The following is a 27,855-nucleotide window of genomic DNA, read 5'->3' as shown; positions in this document are numbered from 1 at the left end:
AGCAGCCACCTGTGGCTCACTGCATAGGTGGTCTAAGTACCATCTGGGGGAGGTAAAGGTAAAGGGACCCCTGACCATTAGGTCCAGTCGTGACCGACTCTGGGGTTGCACACTCATCTCGCATTATTGGCCGAGGGAGCCGGCGTACAGCTTCCAGGTCATGTGGCCAGCATGACAAAGCCACTTCTGGCAAACCAGAGCAGCACACGGAAACGCCGTTTACCTTCCCGCTGTAGCGGTTCCTATTTATCTACTTGCATTTTGACGTGCTTTCGAACTGCTAGGTTGGCAGGAGCTGGGACCAAGCAACCGGAGCTCACCCCCCCCCCCGGTCACAGGGATTCGAACCGCTGACCTTCTGATCAGCAAGCCCTAGGCTCAGTGGTTTAACCCACAGCACCACCTGGGTCCCATCTGGGGGAGGGGAGAGTAAAACCTCCCCACTCACCTTTCCCAAAGTGCATGGTGAATTTATGTATAAAAACACTGAAGACGACTTATCTTATGCACGCATACCAGAGCAGCATTACAGCTTCAAGCACCACAAACACCTAATTTTTAAAACATTTTACTGTGGTCTATAAAGTATTGCTGATCTCTTTTAAAAATAAGCTGCAACACTTGTTTTTTGCATGTCGTTCCCACAGCTTCATCAGTTACAGTAGCAAAAGGGTTAATTCTCCTCTCCACTCCCCCTTTAATTTGGTACAGCTTTTCAAGAAGAAGTTGCCAAGCACAGTTCAGCCTGTGAGTTAAAGGAAGGAGAGAAAGAGTCTAATCTGCTCAGGTCTTATCTTGGGGCTAAAATACTTTACGTTCTTTATTGCAGGCTGATTGATGGGGTTGTCTTGGCCAAGAAACCGGCCTGCCTCAGGCAGGGTTCCATTTTCTTTGCATGTATAAAATCTGGAGCTGTGCTGCTTCCACCTAGTGTACATCAGGCTGCATTACAAGCCCAGTTTATGGACTTAAAAAATTTACATGGTTACTATAAGTGACTTAAGTTCTCATGTACCACCTATGGTCATTTATGGACTGGAGAGGTTAGGACGAGTTACCCCATGCTCCAGTGACCTCAGATCTAGTTTGGTGCAATGTGCTCAGCACCAGACTACCTGGAAAAGCATTCTGGAAGCTGCAGGATGCAGCTGGTAGGGTTGTAAAGAATTGACCCGGTTTGCCACATTCAGAACCACATAATACTGCTTCTGAGTGTACAGTGGTACCTTGGTTCTCAAACTTAATCCGTTCCAAAACCAAAGTGTTCCCAAACCAAGGTGCACTTTCCCATAGAAAGCAGGCGCGTAGCAAGGGAGGGGCGTAGGGGGTGGGCCGCCCTAGCTCCATACTAGCTCCACTCACACGGGGGCAGCGCCCCTGGCCTGCCCCTCGCCTCCTCCGCCCGAGCAGGAAGAAAAAGAGCACGCTACGGAGTGGGTTGCCAGGCGCTGGTGCCAGCAAACCGCTCCGCAGCACGCTCTGCTTCAGAGCACACCAGCCACCCAGACAGACTGCCCATGTGCGGACATGAGCAGTCTGACCTGGCGTGCGTGTCGTGCATCACGACGTGCGCACGCTGCAGAGCGACGCACCACCCCCAGGGGGTGCCACCCTGGGCAGCCAAGCAGCACCATTCGCCACTGATAGAAAGTAATGCAAAATGGATTAATCCCTTCCAGACTCCTAAAAACAATCCCTAAAACAGCAATTGAACATGAATTTTACTATCTAACGAGACCACTGATCCATAAAATGAAAGCAATAAACGATGTGACTGCAGTCACACAATCAACCAAGAGCTGAACTTGGTTCCACACAGTCACAAAAACAAAACAAAAAGAGCCGCAAAAGCAAAAACCCCAAATAGCAAAAATTGACAGACCTCAGCGTAACACTCAAAACGGAAGTGTGGCACTCAAATCGGAAGCATAACACTCAAAACGGAACACGTTCGGCTTCCGAAAAAAGTTGGCAAACTGGAACACTTACTTCCGGGTTTGCAGTGTTTGGGTTCCAAGTTGTTTAGTACCAAGGCGTTTGAGAACCAAGGCGTTTGAGAACCAAGGTGCCACTGTACTATGTTGGCTGCCTATATGCTACTGGGGCCCAGTTAAATGTATGCCTTGGGTCCCAAGTATCTGAAGTAGCAACAGCAACAGCCCAACTTATGATCTGCTGGAGAGTCTGTCTGTACCAGCCTGACACCGAGCATAGCAGCAGCATGTCCCTTTAGGTCCAAAGGGCATAGGTACTGAGAGGCGAGGGTTGCTGAAAGTCAGGCGAGATGTTCCTGCCATGCATCCCATACGACCAATGACAACGTGTAGGTTTGAATTTTGTTTTTATTTCATTTGTGTCCTGCCTTTTTCCTCCAAGCAGCTCAATGCTTTTGCATTTCATCCTCACAACAATCCTGTGAGGTAGGCTAGGTTGAGACATAGCAGCCGAGACCAGAATAAACTGGCAGTTAATAACAAGGCATAGCAAGCTACAGTTCCCCCATCTGGGGGTGTAAGTAGTAGGCCCAGAGTCCTTCTCCAAGTGAACCAGATGTAAAGTCTGATAGCAGATAGCAGGCATGTGTCACCCGTCCTGCTTCCCACTCCCAAATCCCATGATCCTTCAGTTATTAAAATAAAATCTAAAGCCATGCATGTTGGGGGAATACAAGAGAATCTTCTTTGAACAAGGCCCTCCGAGCTTTTGGGGCCAAGGGGTGAATTTGGAAGTCTTAAGAAAATGTCATGAGGCCAGATTTAACTAATTGGTCCTGCTACCACAAGCCCACACAAGGGCTTCTGTTAGCACAATGAGGCTTTCCTCCCCTTCCCCCATGCCCCCTCCCAATTGGGTAAGGAGAATCCCCAGAACAGCACATAGGGAAGGAGAGAGGAGATTCCATCAGGCAAGCGGAAGCGCTAGTGCTGAGAGAACAAGCTTCTTAAAACTACGTGCAATTTCTTCTGCGGGTTCCACAAAATACCCATTCCACAGAAGAAAAACTGCCAATGCTCAGGAAACCTCCCCCTCAAAACATGAGGCAAAATACCAATTGCCACCCCCAAACAACAAAATAAATATGGAGACAAAGTAGGCAACACCCAACCCCCCCCCCAAAAAAACCAAAAAAGCAGGCAACACACACCAAATTACTGACCAGACAAAAAAGTTGGCCAAGCACCCCATTGTGGGGCCCACAAGCATTTGGGGTGGGGGAGTACTAAGAGGGAGGTAGCGTCTGTTTTCCAGATAGCTGAGCCCCATGGAAGAATTGGAATGCAATTTAGGAAGGGCAGGAGGCCTTGCCAAGAACCAAGGAGGTTGCCTGAGGGCATGGGGACACCCACAGAAACCACCTTGAATTTAATAACAGATCACAGATGGTCCCCCCCCCCACCTTATAGTAGTAGTGATGGACATAAAATAAATAAGTCACCAATCTGGCAACATTTAGGGCTCAGCATGTCTCTGCGTCATTAATGTTCGGCAGGTCATTCTCATTCTAGCAGCCCTGGGTGAGAACATCTGGGGGCTTGACAAGAGACCAAGCGTTAGTACTTGGGGCTAGAGGCATGTTGTCAACACTCCTCAGCCTCAGCTCCTTCACGGATCCGCTGCCAGTCCTTTGCCTGGTTCCTGCCTGCCCAATGCAAGCCACAGCAAGGCAATGGAGGGGTCTTGCTGGCAGCTACACCATGGCAATGGCAGAGTCTTCGGTGCTGCTCTCCTGGTCTAGACCCACTCTCCTGATGGACTCCCTGTACTTTTGCCTTCCCAGCTCAATGATGGCTGTGATCTCATCTGCTATGTCTTGGCGGCCGCTCTCCTTCATGGCGCTGATCAGCTTGTCGACACAGTCGGGGTGCTTTTCATTTTGCTGAGCCCAGGAGAAGAGCATATGCAGAACCTGAGCACCGAGGTCGTCTCTGGAAAATATAGATGGCGCAGCACACAACCATCACTGGCGAGTCTCATTGAAATATTTGCAATGCGCCTTTTCATTTGCTCCAGGCAAGCTTACAACAGTTTGAAATGCACAAAGCATGAAACAATAAAATCCTAAGACATGTTCCATTAGCAACCACTGGAAAAATAAATTTCAGATTAAGCAGCAACCCAACCACTTCTCCAGAAGCCTACCAACTGCCTTCATAGAACAGGGGACACGGAAAAAGAAAGGTTGGCATGATCAAAGCTGCAGGTTCTTATGCCTAATTTACCACCTGATAAACCACATGTGTTTTAAAAACAAGCCTCAGTCCTTATGGGGCAGGGAGAGAGGAGGGGACATGGAAGCTCACAGACAATTTTCTATAAATGTCTAAAGAACAGAAGGATTCTGGTTTTGGATTTTGCACTCATCAAAAGTTCCAGCCCCCTCATTTCTTTCAGTCTTGGCCTCCACCCAACTATTGCCAGCTGCCCCAATATTTTGCTAATCCCAGCTTTTGTTTTCCAGTCTTTCTCTGAGGTTTGGAGAGAGGGAGACAAAACAACTTCTGCAAGAAAAAAAATGAGAAGCATCTAAGACCGGCTACCAAGTGTTGGAGTGCTCTTGTTTAGGGTGCCACACCTTCTCCTCTAGACCATTGCTATATGCTAGCAAAGTTCTTCAGATGTTGCTACACAACAACTTCCTTAATCTCTGACCACTGGCTGTACTGAATACTCCAGGAGTTTCCCATTCCTGTTATATTATGTGGTAAGGAGCTCAAGGGGATTATTCCACTGTCTTCTGGTCAAAATAATCAGTGTTTCGTTTTTCTTTCTCAACTGATGCTCAATATTCTGCAACTACTGAGCCTGCTCCATCGTTATTTGGCCGTTTTGGCAGTGTTTTTGCCGCCTTAGGGCTAGATTCAGCCTCACTCACCTGTAATTGTATCGTATCTGCTCTACCTCCTGGTAAGACAAACCCAGGTTTAAGCCAATCGTTGGCCAATCAGCTCCAACACGCCCAGCAATGGCAAGTAGGTTGGCCTGGGTCAAGTAGCCAGTTTCAGCATTCCCCAAATTCAGAGGGGGAAGAGAGAAGCCATTTGGGGTTGTAGGCTGCTCCTTCCCCTGGGATTTCAATTTCTGGCAGAACAGAAGAAAAAAGAAACATATGTCTATTATTCATGGGTCAAGAAAAAAACACACACAGCAGTCAAACCTGCCACAATTATCTCTCTCCACTGAGGAACACAGAAAGCTACTATATATTGAGTCAGACCATTGATCCATCTAGTTTAGTGACGTCTACACTGACTTGCAGTGGCTCTCCAGGGTTTCAGACAAAAGACATTTTCAGCCCTATGTGGAGATGTTGGGGACTGAACCAGGGATCTTAGGGTACTAAAGAGGCTCCTCGTGAAGCCGGAGAAACATCGCCCAGCTGTGAGGCGTGAAGGCCGCTCTCTGCAAGGCCCTTTCTACCTGGCCTAGGGGGCAGGGCCCAGACTCACCAGCCCTACTGAAGAGGCTCCTCATGAGGCCAGAGGAACATCACCTGGCTAATGTTTTATTGATTTAGTACTCTGTAAATCGCTTTGAGATTTTTATTAAAAATATAAAGCGATATAGGAGTTTTAAAAATATAAATAAATAAATAACTTACGGGTAGCTTGATTGGCAAGGTGGCTAGCCAATGGGAATCAGGGCCTTTCCTCCTTTTGGTCACCTCTTCAGGAATGTCCTCTGGAACAGCACCTCGGTAAAAGGAAACCTTAAAAGATTTTTTTGAAAAAAGTTACAAAAATGCAATTACAATACTGTAATAGGAAACAAATAATAATAATAATAATAATAATAATAATAATAATAATAATAATAATTTGTTCTTTATTCTTTATACCCCACCCATATGGCTGGGTTTCCCCAGCCACTTCTGGGCGGCTTCCAACAGAAGTATTAAAATACAACAATCTATTAAACATTAAAAGCTTCCCTAAACATGGTAGACCATAGACCCACATCCAATAACAGCCACAGCGTAACAAAAATAAGGGAGGAGAAAATCAACAGCAGAATATCTAAAATACCAAAACGGTGCACAAGTACAGAAACTTCCCTCTACCCAAAGTAACTCTTAAATCCCAGCAGCCACAGAAAACAACACCTGGGAGCTCTCCTCTCTTCTCCCAGTCTCTCACCTTGGGAGATCTTCACTTCCCTGCCTCTCCCTCAGGGTCCTTCCACCATTTCCCCTTGTTCCTGCTAGCACAGATGTTAAGGGCAATAAAGTGCATCCTCCACTGATTACAGAGGATTTATGCTATGTTCTTCGAAGTCAGTAAGCCAGAGTTGGCATCTTCCCCACTTGCTCTCCTCTGCCCCACCAAAACCATTGAATTTGTATGCCAGAGAAGATTATGTTCTATCCAGGCACAAAATGATGAAACTAAATATAATTTATGCCTATGATCTTATTTGGAACAAGTTACACAACACGTATGAAAATTTATGATCTCTCAGCTTGCTTAAGAGAGCTTTCTTGGAAAATATAGCTAGCTAAATTTGCATGGTTTATTTTGGCACCAATATTTGAGGTTTTATAACAGTTTTGATGCTTGGAAAAGGGAAGGCGTTTTGGCAAGCCTAGGCAGGAGACCCTACCTGGACACCCATCAGTCACCGAAGCCTTTTGCAAACAGGGCTTGCATGTTTTGAAATCTCTCTCTATAACATTTTGCATTTTAAAAAAATTGACATTCTGGGCTAGGGACTGGATTCTGCACCTTTCACAAACATATGAGTGCAATCCAGAGAATTATGTGGGACTGGAGCAATTAACTCTGATATGTTTCAGCAGGATTTAAGCACACTCATGTTTTGGATCGTGGCCATGGTCTCTGAGAAGATAAGCAACCCTGTTTATGAACTGGCACATGATTAGGGATGAGGACAATGAGGAAAAGGAATACATTTGTTAATGAGAGATGTGTCCATTTATTAAGATGCGTATTATAAATGAATATATCATAGAAAACTTTGCTGGGGCCAAGAAGGAGAAACTGATGTACCTGCCCTTTCACAGATTTGCTTTTCCTGTCCACTTCAGAGGTGATGTAGACTTCCTTCATGTTTTTCAAGTGAGAGAAAAAGTTGAATGAAATCCTTCCATCAGTGCAGTCTGGGCGGTCTGAGTTAAGTTGGAAGCAATTCAGGCAAAGCATCAGTTTGCATTAAGCCACAGTGCTGTAAAAGGCTAAAAATCTAGGGGCAGCAAGACAAATAGGGCCCTGCCCCTCTGTCAAAGTTGGCCCATCGGGGTGTGGGGCAAGATGAGGATCTGGGATAATCCAGATGTCCCCCCCCACTTATTCTGCATCATTAATTGGCCGGCGAAAATGAGAAAATCAATGGTTTTGCATGGACATACTCACTGATAGATGATCTGTCTTCACTGACTGGTTTGGGGGGATTTCCTACCATCCACTATGGCCCAATGCAGGAGAATATCACCCCTCCTGCTGAGCAGACACCACAGCCCTTGCTGCAGACCCCTTCTGACAGGCAAAGGCCAGGAAAACATGGTGTCATATCTTACGTTAGCATCTCAATACTAGCCAAGGAGGAGGGGGCTTCCCCTATTTAGTGGCCAGCACAAAAATCAAAAGGTACTGCTATTAGTCTTTTAGAAGGCTTGTTTTTTTTGTTTGTTTTTTTAAAGTGCAAGCTAGTAACAGTTGTAGGTTTATTAGCAAGTCTGACTTAAGCTTGTGGCTGCACAATCACTTCTGAGCCCTGAAAAAGCCTCCCTCCTTTCAGAAGACCCCTTTGGGTCAACAGATTTGAGGTTGCCGGGCAAGGGCCAAGTCCCTTTGTTCTTCAGGGGTACTTACACAGGCAGGCTCTACTGCACTTTACCTGCATCAATGCTGATGCCTCGTTCAAAGGCTGCAAAGAACTGCTCCCCTTCAACCATCTCTACCATGTCCGATGGCTCAGGGCCTCGGTATCTGTCGTGGAGCCTTTTCAAAACAGGATCAACCTACAAGACATCCAGGAAGAGATTGGGGGGGGGGAGAGAGATCAGATCTTGGGCTAATTCATTTCATTACCCTTTGTGCAGTATCAATGGGAGATTAAGGTTTCCAAGGCATAAGCTTCGTAAACGCAAGAACAGCTGCTGCGGTGCTGCGGAACCACCCTCCTGACCCCAGGGTTGCTGCCACTTGCCAGGCCAGTAGCAAGGTCTGGGCTGCATGGGCACACCAGCAGGGGTACCAGACTGGGCGCACTAGTGCACCCATAAAACCCTGAACTCACTGCCACCCTGCCACACCCGTCCCTTGTAAGCAGCAGTGACAGTGTAGCTTCTGCTGCACGACCCCAGCCATTCTTGCTGCTTTCTTTGCTTCTGTTACCCCCATTATGAGGACTCATAGCAAGCTGAACACCTAAGCTGGGCCCATTCACCCTGTTGCAGCAAACCATAGATTGCACTAGCCAATGTTTCCTGCTCCCACCACGCTTGCTGCTCTTACTTCTACTAAAATAACGCACAAAGCTGATCTCAAGTATTCATAGGAGCAGGCTCTACTCACAACCAGCTGGTTCCCCCCACCCACCCCCTGCTTCAAACCCAGAAAGATCTTTCTGGATATCATACATTATATAGCTCATGCTAGTGATCACAGCTGCTGCTCCAGCCCTGCACAACTTGTGCCCTCCTCTCTCTCTCTCTCTTTGTAATCCAAAAAGAGAGCAACAGCAGGTGGCTTACTGATCCTCTGGTGACCAGAGGGCTGTGTTTAGTTTGGTGGGTCCCAAGTTGCTGTAAGCATAGATATGTTCCTGGCTGCATTTCCTGCTTGCAGATCACAAGCGGATGTGGGCACTACTGTATGCGCATGTACACACATGAAACCGGGACAGTGAACAATTTACCTTGTGCTTTGGGACACACTGCAGCAAGACTTGTTCAGGGTCCTTCTTCCTCTGCAGAGCTATGAAGTTCACCTGGTACATGCGCAACCTTTTATAGACGTATTTGGCAAAGCCACCGATATAGGTCTTGGTGGTGCACCACAACCAGTACCTGGGGGAAAGAGTGGGGATTTGCAAAATCATTTTGATTTGTTTGCTTTTTTCGCTTGTGAGCACATATATTTGCAAATGGGGGCAGCATGAGTGCAAAGTTCCTTTTCTCTATGCGAGAAGAAACATATGGAGGTGCACAAGTGCACTTCTATGTCAAAGGAAAACTGCACAGATGATACAGAAAACAGACCCAGTAGGGGCAATCTGATTCACCTATTTAAATACCTGCCAAAAGCAAGGAAATGATGTGTTGAGGAAAAGGAAGAAGCTGTGAATCTCATTATTGAAATCACATACAAAATAAAACATGATCATTCCACAAGGTACAACTCAGAGACAATACTTAGCGTGATGAGTTGAATGTGCCTGTTCATGATGAAATGCATATGCGATTTCTTCACCCTGAGCAAAACTCTGAATTCAATCCCTGTATCTACTATTCCGCAGCAATGCATCTAAAAGCAGACTGATCAAGTGCCATGGTGCATTTGCATTTACTGTGAAGCATGAGGCATCAGCACAACTGCTTCCCTGCAGATACAAGGCAGCCTTCATGTGATCAACTCACAGTTTCCATGTCTGAGTGAATCAGCAACATGAACAAGCCGTTATAATACTATAAATTTTGTCCAGTGCACCTGGTACCTAAAAGATTGCATTCCCCTGTGTGTGTATTCTTTGCTAGATGGACAGACACAAATAGCCCGAGTTGGACTACGTTCAAGCATACATGGCAGGAAATCAGTAAGAACCAGAATCAGATCTGCAGCCTGGCTCGTATAAGCCCCATATGATCCTTCTTGCCTGCTGGAGAAGCAGGAACCGAGGACCATTTAACAAAGGATACTAAACAGTTATCTTACTGTTGACTGCCCACCCCCAACCCTTGTTCTGAGGAAAGAGGAAACAACTGGATGAATATGGTCTCTTCTTCGTGGAGCTACCAGTTCTGACATTATATTTAATGTGTGTGGAGGGCAGGAAGGGATAGAACCTTCTCTTCTTGCTGGCCCAGGAAGATGTATGAAGTGTGCCTCAGAGAAAGAGAGGGGCCTTACTCTTCTTGGGTCAACTCACCAGGAGAAGTGTGTGACTTCAAACAAAGCATAGAGGTGGGTGAACTCCAGCACCACCTGACTGGTGATGTCATTCCAGTTCTGAGCATTCCAGTCACTGTGCAGCAGATGCACCCTGGAGCGATCCAAGGTCAGACCTGTGGACCAAAGAAAATATGCTGTTATCTACAGACCTCAAGGGCAAACTATATTCATTCGTAATCAGGATGGATGAGGTTTTGCTCCCATTGTCAATGGAACATGTGAAATTGTGAAATGACTGGAGCGGCCTGACCCAGAATAAACAAGAGCACCTTGCAGTTCAGTGCGCTATAATGAACTATACTTGCACAACCCTCTTTCCTCAAGAGAAGATTAACTGTCCAGCTTGAAAGCGCATTTAATTGTACAGACGTTCTGCAAATTTAACCAGCCTGTGAAATTCAGGTGTGGTAATTCTAAGGAAGCATTAACAGTTCTGTCAAAACCCTTCTGCTGGGGGAATTTCTAGATCAAACCTACCTGTGACTCCTGGGGGCAGAGGGAGCTGGATTTTTACAGGCTGAAGGAAGTCGATGCTGGAATTCTGGGAGAGGCAGAGGAGGGGGCTAGCAACAGTCTCAGGATCATTCGTGATCTCCTGTAGGTCCTCTGAAGACACGGGCAGCACCTGAACATTTAAAAAAGAGGGGGAGAAATAGGCTCCATCAGGTAGTGTGGGGTTTTCCTACACAAGCAACGGACTTTGCAGATCTCCCCTTCCCACAGCAGCTATCAATGTCTTGAAAAAATGGTCCTGAAAGAGAAGGTTCCCACCAAAGAGGGATCTGACACCGTGGAAGAGGCTGCACTCAGAAGCAATATTGGGAAAGCTCTTTTGGATTTCAGCCACAGGTGTCAATAGTTTTATTCCTAAAAGGAATCATTTGAGCACTGACTGTGCAAGTCAAATAGGAGCTTACAAAATCCTTTTTGACTTTATAATACCAGGGTAACATTAATGCAATCATGACCTAAAGTGTGCAACCTGACTGAAATAGGACTTAAAAAAACAACAAACCACTCCAATCTTTGAATACATTTCTGGACTCTTTAGGCTTCCTGGGCAGAGACTTACCTGGAGCTTCACTGTCCTCGTCTCCTCGGTCACGCCAGGGGGAAAGGTCACTTTGATGTTGGGATCAACAGTTGAAAAAAGCAAGGCTCCCTCTTGAGGGACTCTGCATTCATTCTCCACAAGTCGAGAGACAACCAAGAACCAGGAGAAGTGAGGGACGCTGCAGCAGGCCACATGCTTCTGTCAGAGGGTGTGGAAGGAGAGAAAGCCACCTTTGTAACATGCGACAATACTTTAAACACAGGGAACCAGGTACTGAAAATGGAGTGCAGGTCTTATACCAGCAGCCTTATAAATATCCACAAACTGGCCTGGCTCAAATGTAACAGGGCCACTCCCAATAACAGGCCATAGCCTGTTGGGTTGTAAATAATGAGTAACAAGCTTGAGTGTGCCCCTTCATTCTCATCTCACACACCCAGCTTCAGAAGAGACTTCCTGCTTTCTTATACCAGAGTTCCCTGTGGCATTCAAACTGGGAAACTCTGCTTTTAAGAAAACTAGGATGTCTCCTCTGCAAGCTGGGCATGCTGGTTCAGATGATGAAACAGCTAGCTGACTCACAGAAATAACTAGCTCGAGCATGTTGCTCATTCATACTCATCACATCTGAATTTGTCCAATTTGTGTTTGACAGACCTACTAACTTACTGAACTTTCCCTTAAAACCTTTCTCTCTCTTTGGCAGTACACAGAACAGACAGGCCAACCAATGAGAATGCAATTACTAACAGCACTAGTACACATATAACCAACCTTACCTCCACAGAGCTCAAAGTCACACACATGATTTTTGCCTTATCCAATTGATCCTCACAACCATCTTGTCATGTAGGTCAGGTTTAGAAGACAGTGACTGGCCCAAAGTCTCCTACTGAGCTTCACCAACGAGTGAGGATTTGAACCTGGGTCTCCCCTGTTTAACCACAACCCTATGCTGGCTCTTTGTGAAAGGCCACCCATCTCAGTTGCAAATAAAAGCAAGTATAAGACTTACTGAGCATACCTAGGTGCATGACCTTAATGAGTTAATGAATTGGGTGTTGTGTATTACAATTTCTAGGGGAAACACATGGCAAAACTGAAGAGAAAGCAGCTGCAGATTACAGCTCAACCCTCCCTCCAAGCTTCCAGTAGGTATTCAATATGGCGCTCACCTGATGCAAGGAAGAACTCGCAGAGGACCCATGGAGGGGGGTGGGAAGAAGGTGGAAAAGGTGTTTATGTATGTACCATCTTTTGTAATTTGTAAAAACCAATAAAAATTATGTTAAAAAAAAAAAAAAGAACTCGCAGAGAAGTGAGGCAACTGGCATGTTTTACAACACATTGTGCTTTGCAGCCTACCTTTGGCTTTTCTTTCCATTCCACTCTGGTTCTCAAGTCGCTCCAATTTTGCCCACTGAAGGTTCGAATTACAATCTCACGGTCGTGCAGGTACTGCGTGGAGGCATATGGCAGCCAGATCAGCACCTCCTTGAAGAACACAAGACAGAACAAGATGGTTTCCATGAGTTAACCACCGAGAAGGAAACCTCTCCATAGGTCCAGGGAGCAAGAGAAGGACCTCAGGAGCAGGCAGCCATTGGGGAGGACGTGGAGAGCAAGCGAAGGTTGTTACGAGTGTCTCATTTCTGCTGTACCTCATAAAGAGGAAGTGGAGAGGGCAACAGCATGGAAGGTTGCATATTACAGCGTCAAGACTGGGGGAAACGCAGCAGTTCCCACATAGCTCACAGTAAGAGATCCATTTTATTACATGGTGAACCGAAAAAGAACTCCTATACACTTCCAGCCAAACTTCAGACCTGCACTGGTCCTTTAACTGGGGATGCTGCATGCAACAGTGATTGCAATGCACAGAAGGTGCAATGCATACAATATGCAAGAACACCATTGCTGGGTTTCAGGGGCAAGGGAGATAGGAACTTTGATGACATTTATTGAGTGCAATTCATTTTTAATGCCTATTATCTGCCACCCTCAGCTGTCAAAGTATAAATATAAGTAAATGAATAACATGTAATGGGTAATCATGATTTATTCATTTTTTTAATATCCTGATTGTTTCATAATATTTGCATGCAAATCTGTGTGGGTTTTATAATGTGCTTAAATGTTTTACTATTCTTAAAACAGATTGCAAAAAGGAGGGGTTATATTATTAAATACCTTTTCAGCAGTTGTTTTCTAAAAAAGGAGATGTCCTATCCAAATTAGAACTCTGTTTATCTTATTCCCACATTCTAAATATCTCACAAGCAGAATGGTTGTCCTGGGGCATTTTTCCTGATGGAACTCGCATTTGATTAAGCCGAACCTCATTAGCGGCAGCCTAAATGCCACAAATGGTGATTTGCAAGCAAACCAGCCATTATCACATTTAGCACACAGGGTTCTCGGGGGCCACTTTTTTGGCAGGCCAATATTCTTCTTCTTCTTCCCCCCCATGCCAGTGTCCAAGTTGAAAGATTTGGGGGAATTAGCGCAGTTCTAGCCTAAACTCCTTTATGATTTCACGAGCTCTTCTTACCTTCTGGAAATGAATCCCATGAGGCTGCAGCTCCAGGACTTCACTCAGCAGGATGTCGTGGTCCTTCAACTTCACCCACTGGGGGTCAGGGGAGTGCTTTTGGAAGTGGATATTTACCGAAGTGGTGGTGGCACCCAAGGGGAAGCAAAACTGGACACCACAAGCTAGGAAAACTCTGCAGCCTTCAGGAGTCACAGTAAAGCTTAGGAGATACAAAGAGAAGCACTGGTATTTCCACAATGTTACAGTCCTCTTTACTCCAAAGTTCTGAGTTATAAATATCTATAGACTGTCAGAATTCTAGATACAGTTCTAAGACTTGACTGAACTGTGTTTCGCTTAGCTGCATCCAGATCACTCCAATCCCATGGCCTTCCCTGCTCTCCCTGGGACCCTGATGGTGGTAACAGAGTTTTGGAGACTTGCTCCAAAGGAACAGATAGTATTATCACCTTCAACAGCATCTGGGTTCCATTTTTAGAATATTTGGAGGATAAATGAATGACTATCAGATATGGCTTTCCTAGCCATGTCTGAGTGCAGAGTTTGGAACTTGCAAATACCTGGCTGTTATTGCCGGAGGGTGGGGGGCAAGGGTGGAATTGCATTATTCCGGTCCTCAGAACCCTTACACTTGTGATTTGTGACATTCCAGACCCAATACAAGCCCTAAACAACTTGGGATCCAAGTACCCAGGAGAGCACTTCAAGTACTCCAGTACTGCCTCAGCCTTACCCATCTATGAAGATTTGCTAGGGATTAGTTGTTTGTTATTGCAACTTTAGCTTCTGCTGGGTGGGCAACGATAGAAGACAGGGCATTCTTGGTGGTGCCCCCTTGCAGCTAATTATGACACTCCCTCCCAAATGGCATTTGATTGTCTCCCCACATTGGCCTCAGCTAGGCACAAGGTGAAAACCTTTTCCCAACACTGCTACTTGATGCAATTATTTCTTGATAGAGCATCTTGTTAGCCACTCTGTGTTTCCGCAGGGTTGATGGGTGGGATATAAGAGTGACAAAGTAAAATAAGAAACTGTTTTCTTATAGCAAGCCTATCCTTGCTATTCTCAGATGTTTTCCTTGCTTTTTTCCTCTTTCAGGGCTGGTATGCACTTGCAGGCTCCAGGAATGAGGGCGCCATTGGCTCCTGGATGTATGAGCCCCCTCTAGGCTTATCTGGTGATGATTGCTACTACTGGACTAGTAGCGATCTTAACACCCCAAAGATTAAAACAGTGATGGCACTCCGACTGCAGAATGACCAACAACAGCAAAGACAGTGGCCCCTGTTCCACACTCAAGAGTCCCAGAAGAAACAGGGACCCAGGACCCATGTCCCTGAGCGCTGCTTGGAGATGCTACTTGGTAGTGCCTGCCCAGCTCCCTTCAATGAGTTTGCCACTGATAGTTAACTTGCAACCAGTTTCTTTTTAGAAATCCAGCTTGGCTCATTTGTAAAAAAACGGGGATGATTAACCCACAGAAACTACCCCTGCATCAACAACTGAGCAAGGCATCACAGTACAATTAATTATGATTAGTATTAGATGTATATCCCTCCCAGGAGCCATGGGAAGCAAGGAGAATATTATGCCAAAAGTGAATTAGGAAGATACTCTGACATGATGATACTGTAGTACAGAAAGACACCAGCCAAAAAAAGTATGTGAAATACCTATCCTCACCAGCTTCAAGGAATAGTCTTTGTAATTTTTCTGGCCTTGAGCTTGAGTCTGCAACAAGTCAAAAAACAAAGTTTTCGTGAGTATAAACAGAACGTGTTAAGTGCTACTGTAGGAATGAGTACAGTAGTCTTCAACTTTTTCAAACCAAAAAAATGCACTTGGGCCCCATTTCTTTCTTTATCATAAGTTCATATGGTGGGCTGCTGTTGTGACTCCCCTTTGATCAGCTTGCAAACCAGCAGTGAGTCCTGCTCTACCTGTTGAAGACAAATGGCTTAGTCCAGGCACCCCCAAACTGTGGCCCTCTAGATGTTTTGGCCTACAACTCCCATGATCCCTAGCTAACAGGACCAGTGGTCAGGGATGATGGGAATTGTAGTCCAAAACATCTGGAGGGCCGAAGTTTGGGGATGCCTGGCTTAGTCAAACATTTTAATGTTTGACGTTTTATTATGTGCTAGAAGCTGCCCAGAGTGGCTGGGGAAACCCAGCCAGATGGGCGGGGTATAAATAATAAAATTGTTGTTGTTGTTGTTGATTATGATGCCTTGTTCCCACAGGGCCAGCCCCAGATATTTCACCACGTGAATATTAACCATGATTTCTATGACATGAACTCCTACCAGAATTTTTTTAAAAAAACCTATGACAGGGTCACAAACATTTATGGATTGGTGGACACATTTCAAATGTTGAGAGAGTCACAAAATAACTGCATTGACTGCAATGGACAACACAAAATTAGAGAGGCAGCCGCCCCTGGCAACTTTATGCTAACCATGGGAAGTCAGCTATGTTCTGGTGGTCATGATTACAGACGTTGTCGTGCTATATAGATTTTGCTTACACACAGAGAGAGAGATGTGGTTGCTGTCTATAGCAATAGGGAGCACCCCTCAGAACCAGGAACATATACAAAGTGGCCACACCAGATTCAGTCGCGTGTCACAGATGTTGCTTGGAAGGCACCTGCACATTTTGCCTCACAACTTTGTTTCTAAGAGGGCTAGAGACTGACTTTCCTTTTTCAACATGAAAGCACAGAGACTGGGACATCTGCCCAGAAGTACCCATGAAAGTCTTTGTGGGCACCAGATTGGTGACGTGACCCCTTCCCTATGAGAAAGTGACATTCACAAGCAATGCCTGTCTAAGGGTAATGGCGATTTTCATTTATCAGCGACTGTAAGTCAAGTCACCCAGCAAATCAACCCGTTTGCTTCAAAGTCACCCACCACAAACCTGGCTTTATTATGCCTGGGAGAAATACCCAGTCTTCTCTTAGCCTCAGCCCTAATGCTTTGCTTTCAGCAGTGCCTCATTTTGAGCTGAATCTGAGTCTGCTTCGGATGTTGTGCCCTCTTGTAATGTGAGGGGAGGAGCAGGCCCAAGCTTGCTGCCCCCCCTCAAAAAAAAAACCCCATGCATTGGATGGGAAGGTCTAAAGAAGGAAGCCTGCCGTAGGCAAATGCGCTCCCCACATGATTTACTCCCTGTTCACATGTAGTTCTGGGCAGTGCTGTTTTTCTAGAAAAAGAGGTGCTGGAACTCACCATGAACGCCTCCCTTGTTCTCTTAGAATGGCAATGGCTCCCACCTGAGAGGTGCCGGAACTGAGCTCCAGTGAGTTCCGGCTGAAAAACGGACCTGGATCTGGGTCACATGGGGAGCCTATACTCAAAGGGCAGGCTCCCTGGATGGTGGGGAAAGGGCCAGCAGAGGAAACAGCAGCAGGGGCGGAGCTTAAGGGCACAGCCCAGATTTTTTCTGTCCAGGCCATTTTGATGGGATGGAGAGGAACGGCTGAAGGGGGCTCAGCTGCCTGTGAAAACCAACCAGGTGGTCTTTCAACCAGTCCTTCATATTGTAAGGGCTGCAATTTCAGCTGTGTCTACACACATCTCACAAAAAACAACAACCACAGAGCTGCCTTCTGCACCAGCCACACAGCAGATCACACGCCAGCTTCTGACTGTCGCCAGTTTGAGCAGCTGTTGAACAGACAAATTAGACAGAAGAAAAGCAATTAACCTGGTTGCAGCGGCACCTCTGGCTCTCCTAGAGGATTACCACGGAGATGCACAAAGGGGAGGCTCTGGATCTCTGGAGGGATGCTGCGCAGCCTATTGTTTTGCAGATCAAGCCTGGACAAGTTGGGAAGGCCAGCCAAGGATGCAGGAACTGTCACCAGAAGATTGCTGTGAAGATGTAGCTGCCGCAGAGATTGCAAATTGCCTGCAAGTCAGAGCAGGAGTGGGAAAGAGAGAGAGAGAGATCAGCCTATGCTTAGTAAATACTTCTATGCAAGCAACTCTCCCCCATTCACAATTTGTAAATCCCTTATAACAAAAAAAGAAAAGAACCTGGGGGCTTGCTTACTTCCACCACAATAAAAACCAGCCCTCAAGCATGCATACATGCACAGCAATATATTTATACAGCATACTCAACCATAAACGTTTACTATACTGTACTGTAGAAAGGTTCTTGTACTAGCCAAAAGGAACGTGCCTGGTATTCGAGGAACACAATGTAATAAATAATCTAATTAACAAAGGTCAGGAGGAGCAAGGCTTAGTCCTAGTATGCCCTTGGCATTGTAGCTCACCTCAATAGTGAAGATGTGTGTGTATGGAGGTGCATGTAAAATCCCTTTAATTTTTGCAAGGCTAGAACATAGCCTGCTGTACAGTCAAATCAACTGCTCTACCCACATTGCCTCTAGCCTTGTTCACCACTGTCATGCGGCCCCCAGAATGTGGCCCGTTAGGGAATATGGCCCTCAAGCTAAAAAAGGGGTTCCTTCCCTTTGTGCTATAATATACTTACATCCTGATTTTGTGGGTGCCACCATTAGCAGTAGTGGATCCCTCCAGCTGCAGACTCACCAAATCTGAAACAGTGGCTTTTTTAAAGAGGGCCAGAAAAGTTTTTTCTATTTAGTCAGGACTCTATCAGTAGCATGACAGTGTTGCTGTAAAGACTGTGCCTTGCTTCAGGCTGAATTTATTTATTCATTCATTTATTCATTCCCCACCAATGTGGCTGGGTTTTCCCAATGCAAATCTTAACAACTTTAAATATTTTAGATTGTAACTATTGGGTTTCCTAAAAAGTTGTATCATAAACCACTTTGAGAACACCTGCTGAGAAGAGATCTACATATGTTTCATTAAATATTTGCATTTTTTGTATTCCCGTTCATAAAAAATGACCTAATTTAAGCTCATCCTGTGAAAGTAAACCACGCTGAGTTAAATGGGACTTACTTCCTAGCAATAGCACAGAAAAACCCTAGACGTGTCGTAGCTTTAATCCCGTAATTTGTTTAGTCTCAAATTGCATCTTAAAATATTTACTCCCTTTCTCTTGCTTTTGGGAACAACTTACCAAGAGAGTTAGGGATTACTGTTAATAGATTCCCTGAGAGATCCAGCTCTGTGCAACTATGCAGGTTTCCAATTTCTTCAGGAAGCGATTCCAGTGCATTTTCAGAGAGGTCCAGTGTTTGTAGTGCTGCCAGCTCCCCTATGCTCTGTGGCAGACCTTGGAGCTGGTTCTTCATGGCGGAGAAGAAAGTGAGGTTGCTGAGCTGGCCAAAGTCCTCGGGCAGCCCCTGCAGGCTGTTGTGACTCACTAGGAGGCTCCTGAGGCTGCCCAGCTTGGTGATGCAGGGAGGCAGAGCACTGAAGCTGTTGAAGCCCAGATCCAGGTGAGCTAGGAGGCTTAGCTCCCCCAGCTCTTGCGGCAATGATGCCACCAACCCTCTCTGGGGAGTGCCAATTTCATCTCTGGTGTGTCCACCTGCAGGCCAGGAAAATGCAGGAAGAAAAGTCTCGTTGCAAGGATCTCCTTTACCAAGCACATGGATATCCAGTGGAACAATATGGAAGACTGAACAGAGATACAAGAAGCTTGGAGGATTTGGGGCATGAAGGGACTACAGGAACCCAATACCTGTCAGTGGAAGTGGGTCTGGAATTTTTGCTTTCAGGGCTACAGCATGAGTGATTAACATGCTACATTCACAAAGTGGCACCTTTTTTGGCTCCTTAGCTTTCAGTCCAATATAATAATAACGATAATAAAGCAACAAGATTGGAAGCTTGCAGCTGCGCATGAGACACACACAGCTACAGTTGCTTATATTCAGTATAAACTGGTTATTATAGATACCTGTAGTAAAGAAACCTAGGTTTTTAATAGGTTGGCTAGCTGAAACTGTTATTAATTTAGCTGCATTACTGAAAGCTACAGTTGCTGTTTTTGCTGTAGATAACTGAAACAAAAAAGAGGATTAAAACAGTTCAAGAGTTAGGCACACACACCTACAGGCATACCTTGGATTGCGAACACTGCGGGTTATGTGTTTTCGGGTTGCGCTCCGTGCCGAATCCGAAAGTACCGGAATGGATTACTTCTGGGTTTCAGTGCTCGCGCATGCGCAAAACCACAAAATGGCATCATGCGCAGAAACACAAAATGGCGTGTGCAGACGTGGCGCTGCAGGTTGCGAACGCACTTCCCACACAGATCATGTTCGCAACCCAAGGTATGACTGTATTCCTAAAGGGAGTGTCACACCAATTTCAAAAGGCAAAGAGTAGCCAAGATAGTCTACCACAAGCAAAAAGGGGGGGGGATTTGTGGTGCCTTAAAGGTTAACTGATGGAGTGGACTCCAGTCCACAAAAGCTTGTGTTGTCATAAACGTGTTAGTCAATATAGCATGCCTTGTCGATTTCAACATGGTTATCAATTTGCAGCCTCATCTTTTTCATATTGTTCTGAAATAACTATGCAAGCCTATGTATGCATACCCCGAAGTAAGCCCCACAGATTCCAAAGGAACTTCCTTTGGAATAAATATGGTTAGGACTTCAGGCCAAATGTAGTGCACATGTTACAGTTGGCCAAGGGGTGGGGACCCTTAGGGAGAGGAAGGCAAAGGCAAACAGCACAACATTGAACCCCCTGCTTTCTGTGCTTTTGACGGGTATTTTAAAAATCCCACTACATGGAAGAATTCTGTCGCCTGCCCATTTCATTTCCAACACGGGCAAGATGAAAAAGCTTTCGGTTTATGAGAAGGTGGCATGAGAATAAAAAGTGGGTGATGAAGAGAGAAGCACAGGAAGAAGAAAAGGACCCCCTCAGCTTAAACTATACATATAAAAATCAGAGTAAATACCTCTGCAAAAGTTTTTTTATGTGCTACATAGACACACACAAGATTAAATAATCTCTAATATAATCATCATAAGAAGGGAAGCTACTGTTCCAATTTGGCATTTTCTGCATTTTAACAGATATGGAACTGTCACCATCATTTTTCACTTCTGCAAGCCCCATTCTACAACTAAAGATCAGAAAGCAGTCATGTTTCATTCACTGTTGAAACAAGGTCTGTTCCAAGCCAAACGTCAGAAGGAATACAGTAGGCAAACCTGACTTTTGTTCAGCTGAGGATCACGAAGGCTTCGAAAGCCCCATGTCCATTCCAACAAGAGAAAGCCCTATTGAAAATAGTGGGTTTACATATGAGTTAACACAACAGGCTCATTCCCAAGAGAGGGTGCAGACCCACCTGTTGCAGGTTTCCTAAGAAGTAAATCTCACCATGCTCAATTCCTGGGTAAGCGTGCATAGGTTTGAAGTTTTGGACTGTACCGTGCACTTTCCTGGCAGTAAGTAAACCCCACTGAACACAGTGGGACTTACTTCTGAGGTGGGGAAATGCATAGGATTGCAGCAGAGTCAGGCCATTTTGCCCCTTTGTGAGAACAGTGGCCTAAGGCCATTTTCATGGGCTTGGTTGGGGATGGAAACCTAAAAGCTAATCTAAACAGAGGGGAGAAATATAAATTAGTCGGTCAAAAGACAGAAAGAGAAAAGAAGCATGCAGTTTACCTTTGAGTACAAGGGATTTTAAGCCCTTCAGGACCGGAATGGTGCTCAGTGTGGAAGTGATAAGTTCCTCATTACAGCTCAGTCTCAAGAATTCCACCTGCTCCACTTCTTCCCTTCTCTTCTCATACAGCTTGAGGAACAGGCGACAGCCCTCTGGGTAGACGTCTAAGTTGAGCCTATTGCCAGCCAAGCAGGAACTAGCAGGTGCCTCGGCCTCCAAAGCACCCTCCCCCAGAGGGTCCCCAAGCTCCCGCAGCCCAGCCATCTTCTGGTGTCACATTGCCAGGGGCTGCGCATGTTTTGACTTGCCAGCCAAACGAGCACCGGTGCCACCGCAAGGGATTGAAATGGAAGATGGAGGAGAGAGGCAGCCCCTGTGAAGAAATGGAGTCCAGATGAAGGAAATAGCAGAAACTGTACTTGAGGCACTGAGCATAAAAGAGGGCAGCACAACACATCCCCCAGCTGGGCTGTTTAAGTGGCATATTAGGGCATATAACGGGCCCCAAAGCTGATAAAACTAGGAAGGAAGAATGGACGTTTGAAAGACAACGTGGGGAAACGTATTACATTTTGAAGTTTCTATATCTTTCATGTTCCATTAGAGTTCTCTGCCTGCTCTTTACAACCATAAAAATGCATCTTAATTTTTAAAAAATCAAATATTTGCAACCAATATAGCAAGAAAAGTGGGATAGAAAAAGTAAAGATATTTGAGTACCAAATCCCCATCCCCAACACACAGGCAATACCAGGTATCTCCATGGCATTTTACACACGGGGAACTGATAAAGATAACCAGCGGTGCAAATGTGATATTTTTTTAAAAAAAAACAAGTGCAGTTTCATTCACAACAACATGACATGCCACCCATCTACAGGAAGCTAGAGCACTTTCATCCTTGACATCTGGGCAGTTTCCCTAGGAACTGTGGATGAGGAGTTAACTCAGAAATGCCAGGATGAACACATGATGGACACAGTACAGTCCTATGCACATTTGTTGTTGTTTAGTCGTTTAGTCATGTCTGACTCTTCATGACCCCATTTACTCGGAAGCAAGTCCCACAGAGTTCCATGGGACTTGCTCCCAAGTCGGCACAGCACCACAGCTCTAATGCTTTTTTCACGTGACCCCCTTATTTTCTTCTTCAAGTGCAACTTATCCTTATTATTCTTTCATTAGGCAGCATTACAACCTTTAAAAAGCAAAAAGCCAATCTTTGGCAAAAGGGGCATTAATAATAATAATAATAATTTATTTATACCCCGCCCATCTGGCTGTCCCCTCTCAGTGACTGCCTCCCCATATTTGTTTGTTTGTTTGTTTGTTTCTAATCATTTCCTTAGAGAGATTTCCCTGATTTAGCAATATTGAAGTGATAAATTAACATATACCGTGTTTCCCCTATTTTAAGACGTAGTCATTATATAAGCCATAGCAGGATTTTAAGCGTTTAGGAAATAAAAGCCATACCCTGAAAATAAGCCATATCTTAAAACCTTGTACAAGCCTACGTGCGCTGAAGTGGCCTCTAGTGCATAGAAGCGGACGCCACAATAATAGCACGCGGAGTGCAATGGGGGTCGACGCCCACAAAAGGATTGCAACCAGCCTAAATCCCGCGCAGCGCAAGCCCGCACGGGCTTCCGCGCAAATAATCCCCAGCGTGTGCAATGGAGCAAGTGCGTCGAGGACTGCAACTTTGCAGCGCCATCCCAACTAGGTCGAATTCTGTGGGTCTTGTAGCCACGCCACCCCCACCCCCAGGTAAATGGGGCCGGGATTCAAGGGGCCACGAGGAAGTCCCTCGGACGCGAACAGGCAAAGCGAAAGAAGCGCGGCTTTCCTTACTAGCGCTCGGTCATCCTCCAGCTTCCCACATAAGATCAGTGCGCCTGCTGCGATCCCACGACGGCGACGGCATTCCCATATTCTTCCGGCTTAAGGAAACCTTGGAGGACGGCGAGGCGGCTCGCTCATGGCGCTCCCGAGCGGCCTCTCGGCGGGAATGGAAGCAGCCAAGCGCCTCGGTCGCTCTCGGCGGCGTTGCGCAACTCTCCGCCTCCTTCCTTTGTGTAGGTCCGGGAGAGGGGCAGGAGAGACACCCCCGGCGGGAGCTGCCTCTTTCCACGTCGGGGACTGGCTGCAAAGGAGGCTCCCCAAGCGGCTGGGTCTGGGCCGCAGGCGGCGGCGCTGAGCGCACGGAGACGGCCCACGAGGCGCGAGGAAACGGCCCGCCTCCCTGGCGAGCCTCTCCGGGCGCTGCAGCATCTCCGCGCCCACGGCTGCTCTGCGCGGTGGGAAGAGGGAGCAAGAGGACGCTGGCGAAGGCTCGCCGCGAACTGCTGCCCTCTCCCGGGTGCCGCGGGCGTAGCCGATTTGGCAAAGGGCCCCCGGGACCACCGGGGAAGATCAAAGGCAGCTTAATTAAAAGCAGCGTCCTGAGAATCAAGGCGCCTCTGCGGAGTGAGCCTTAAGGTACAAGACATCCCCTGAAAATAAGACACCATGTGTTTTTTTGAGTAAAAAAAAGAATAAGACGGTGTCTTAAAAAGGGGGAAACACGGTAGCTGCACTGCAATGAGAGAAGTGGAACCTGTTGAAACTTTCTCTTACAATATGCAGGGCATCTTTCAAGGACAGATACTGGCACCTCTAGAAATCAATTTCTTGCAGCTGTGTTAATGCAACTATTCCAATCTATTCTGTTTCCCAACATGCCTTAAAGCAGGGGCAGCCAATGTGGTGCCCACCAGACATTGCAGACTACAACTCCCATCTGCCCCAATTAGCAGAGTCAACAATGGGGATAATGGGAGTTGCAGTCCAAACCATCCAGAGAGCACTATGCAGGCTCTCACTGCTTTAAACACTTTGCAGTAGCACCTTAGAGCAGTGTTTCTCAACCTTTTTTGGGCCAAGGCACACTTGTTCCATGAAAAAAATCACGAGGCACACCACCATTAAAAAAGTTTAAAAAATTTAACTCTGTGCCGCCCTATATTGACTATATAATTATGACTGTAAGAAACACTTGCCAATTGCTGTGTTGGTTGCAATCTCCTGTAATAAGGCTTCACAAGCCGCTGATTTCTCTGCCAGCACAATCCTTTGCTCAGCAAGTTTCAGGTTGAGCTCATCCAGCCAGCTTCTTTAAGTTTGTCTAAAACCACCCTCCCGTGGTGGTGGCTGTTGAGAGCTGCGCTCGCCCCGCGTCGTGACCCGGCCAGCTTCCTTTCCGGCGGGTAATCGCGTGTATTGGCAGCCGCCAGGCACGTGACAATGCAAATCGCCCTTCTCGTCGCCACACGTCGCGGCACACCAGCCAGCGTCTCACGGCACACTAGTGTGCCGCGGAACAGCGGTTGAGAAACGCTGCCTTAGAGACCAACTAAGTTTGTTATTGGTATGAGCTTTTGTGTGCATGCACACAAAAGCTGAAGAAGTGTGCATGCACACAAAAGCTCATACCAATAACAAACTTAGTTGTTCTCTAAGCTGCTACTGGAAGGATTTTTTTTATTTTGTTTCGACTACGACAGACCAACATGGCTACCTACCTGCTTTAAACACTGTTCTCCAGAACTAAAGGAGACATGGAGAACCTGTGGCCCTCTAGTAGTTACTAGACTCCAACTTCCATCAGCCCGGGGTCAAGGATTATGGGAGTTGTAGTGCAGCAACAGCAGGAAAGCGACATGTTCCCCCATCTCTAAAGCACATGACAGGGACAGAGATAATGTTTATTTCATTACAGAAATAAATAGGAGGGAGGAAGTCGTGGAAATAATTCATCAACAATTACGTTAGTCTGCAGTTATTATCCAAGAGGGTGCAAAATTAACCGTGGCGAGTGTCAGGCCAAAGGATGAAGCCAAACAACACTGTCTTGTCCCTGGTCCTTAAGTGCTTAGCTCATAAAACGGGAGAGAGGAAGTTCAGGTCAAGTTTTCCCCCTAATTCCGGGGTGGGGCGTAGGGTGGACGGTTAGCTGTGATTTTTCAGTCAAGGTAAATAAGGCTCTAAGGTGGTTTTAGTCATTAGTACACGTTTCCCAAGAAACAGCTCGGCACTGAAAATACAGACTCCAGAGCAAAGTCCTGCCAAAGAAAGCAATGTACGGTTGCAGCCTTTGCTGCAACGCTACATATAACTCACCAGGAAGTGAGCCCCATTGAACGCAGCGGCGCTTGCTTCTGAGTATCCGCACTTCGGATCAGCTTCTTAGTGCCCGGAGCAGGAAGAGAAAAGCTTTGCATGAAGTTTTCAGGTAACCAGCAGAGAAGTTGCCCGGATTAAGCAGTGACGTACATCGCCCGAGGTCTCTAGCCCAGCAGAAGCAAAAGAGCTTCCAAACAAAAGTTTCAATCAAAAGTGCCACCAGACCCGGCCTGTTTCCGCCCGCCCTTTGCTCCGCTTTCCACACAAGAAAATGTTCTTACATGGGCCGGACAATAATATTTTGCCTCTTGACGGTGCTTCTGGTTACTCCGATCCTCGCCGTGCTTACTGGAAAGTTCGTAAAGGCTGCTGGTTTCAGCGGCAACTGCTAATCCAAGTAAGCGCGCTCCGGATCGCAGCCTTCGGGTCTGCTGGTCGACCTCCTAACGGCTTGAGGCGCAGTTCCAGTCCCCCGCTGTTTGCACATTGCCGCCGAAGCAATAGCCCAATTCTCCCAGGCCCTCCTCCCCCTGAAAGAGGCCGATCCCTCCCGCCCTCTTGCGCAAGTTCCCGCTTCCCCGGGCTTCCCCACCTCGGCCAGCATGGAGGCGGCAAGCAAAGCGACGTATTGGGCTTGCTGGGGACGTCCCGGAGAAACTGCGTCCATTGTGATCTGTTGCTTCCTAACAAATGCACGCTGCCGCGATCCTTAAGGACTAGTTTTGCTATTGCGATTTGTAGGTCATTGCGGATTCTTGCAACTTGTTAGGCCGGTTCCCCGTCCCCTGAAACAAGCGGGACCTGCGACAAAATGTTGCCGCGTAGTCTACCCCTTTAAATACGAGTATTCCTACAGTATTTAGGGTTTAGCTAGCCAGACAGCCAACCGTGTAATACTCCAGTATATACTACCGTATGATCGGTAGCAGTCAAGTTCTCCCTTTTTAAAAGCGAAATTCCCTTATGCTGAATAGGCTTCCTCCCGAGAAAAGGGAAAACTTGACAGCTATTACATTTCTGGTGTCCTTACACAAGCAGACCATTTCATGTCTCCCCTAATTTTCTATCCCACCACAACATTTTATGGAGGCCATGGAGCATGCTCAGTCTTCATCAATATTTATTTATTTATTCTTATTCTACTTCTGCCTACTTCAGGACTGTATACATAATCAGGAAATCCCCAAGTAGTATTCTCCCCTACATATAATACTTACATGCCACCCCAATCTCTGAGCGGTATGAGATTCCAGGGGATCCAAGTGCTTTACTCAGGGTTTGTGTTTCCTTTTGGAATGAGGCACAATGGAGTCTGTGATGTCTTTATGATATATGGTTTATTTACACCTATATACAACCTGGGCCTATGATGGAGGGGTTCAAAGCATTTAACTCCAAACGGGTCTTGTTTCTCCCATTGCTGCAGTCCTGGATCCAAAAAGAAATCAAAGCATGGCTCACTGTCCCTCTGCTCAACTTGCTGCATTTAACACACCACTTACTGGAAAGAAGGGCTCACACCCATCTGCTGTCCAGCACAGAGTTATCTGCTTTGTTAATCGGTATACAAATTTAATAAATCACTGTTGTCTTCATCATCATCATTGCCCACTCCCTTCCTTTGGTTCTCCATAATGGCTCTTATTCCCGGTGATTTCCTAAGCACAGAAAAACTCCATAGGCCGGTATTTTTACACTGCTAAAACAGTGTTTGTCAGCCCTTCTTAATACTCCAAGCATTGATTAAACTCCAACAGCCACTAGACTTGGGAATTATGGGGAGGGTCTGACCATAGCTGCCAAGTTTTCCCTTTTCTCACGAGGAAGCCTATTCAGCATAAGGGAAAATCCCTTTAAAAAAGGGATAACTTGGCAGCTATGGGTCTGACACCCAGGAATTTAGGGGAGTCAAGGCACCCACAAACTCATAATACCCTTTTTTCTCCTGTGTAAACTTAGGTTGAAGAACTATCCCCAGCCCACGTTTGCAGTATGTTGTTAAACTGCCCTTTTCCAGATTATCAAAGGATGAGTGGCCCTTTAGTGATAACCTGGGTTTTCAGTGTTCTTGCTTTTTTAACTGTTCCAGTATGCATACTATTAGCTATTGATAAGTGATTCCCCTTCCCCAAGTTATGCATGACACTCTCAATTCTGTTGCACACTGAAAAATGATTGGTCACCTGGGATAGAGGTAGGGCATATGGTTTCCTCCTTCTGTTCAGTGCTTAATAAGATCTCCCTGGAGGGTATAGGGCTAAGCTCATAACAATTGTTTATGCAGCTATTTATCCTTTGGCTGTTTAACTACAGATTGTGTGTACAGATCAACTTTTCTTTTTCAGATATGGCTTATTGCT

At 46.2% G+C, this 27,855-nt stretch overlaps 1 protein-coding gene across 2 annotated transcripts; it reads right to left on the bottom strand.

Annotated features, from left to right (window-relative positions):
• Positions 1-213: 213 nt before the first annotated feature.
• PIDD1 (p53-induced death domain protein 1) lies at positions 214-26,017 on the bottom strand. Of its 2 annotated transcripts, XM_035122041.2 has the most exons (16): positions 25,493-26,017; positions 21,331-21,704; positions 18,812-19,225; positions 17,453-17,656; positions 15,412-15,469; positions 13,733-13,934; positions 12,547-12,675; positions 11,200-11,379; positions 10,605-10,752; positions 10,105-10,240; positions 8,875-9,025; positions 7,852-7,975; positions 7,005-7,123; positions 5,600-5,707; positions 4,874-5,079; positions 214-3,926 (listed from the first exon to the last, which is right to left on the bottom strand). In XM_035122041.2, exons 2-16 carry the CDS (start codon positions 21,593-21,595, stop codon positions 3,689-3,691), a joined length of 2,682 nt encoding a protein of 893 aa, XP_034977932.2. In that variant the 5' UTR covers positions 21,596-21,704; positions 25,493-26,017; the 3' UTR covers positions 214-3,688. The 2 variants fall into 2 exon arrangements, with proteins under 2 accessions (XP_034977932.2, XP_034977951.2); XM_035122060.2 differs by lacking the exon at positions 18,812-19,225.
• Positions 26,018-27,855: the final 1,838 nt, after the last annotated feature.

This window comes from Zootoca vivipara, chromosome 1, assembly GCF_963506605.1.
Source record: "Zootoca vivipara chromosome 1, rZooViv1.1, whole genome shotgun sequence".
Classification (NCBI taxonomy): domain Eukaryota; kingdom Metazoa; phylum Chordata; class Lepidosauria; order Squamata; family Lacertidae; genus Zootoca; species Zootoca vivipara.
This window is presented reverse-complemented; position numbering and strand designations above follow the sequence as displayed.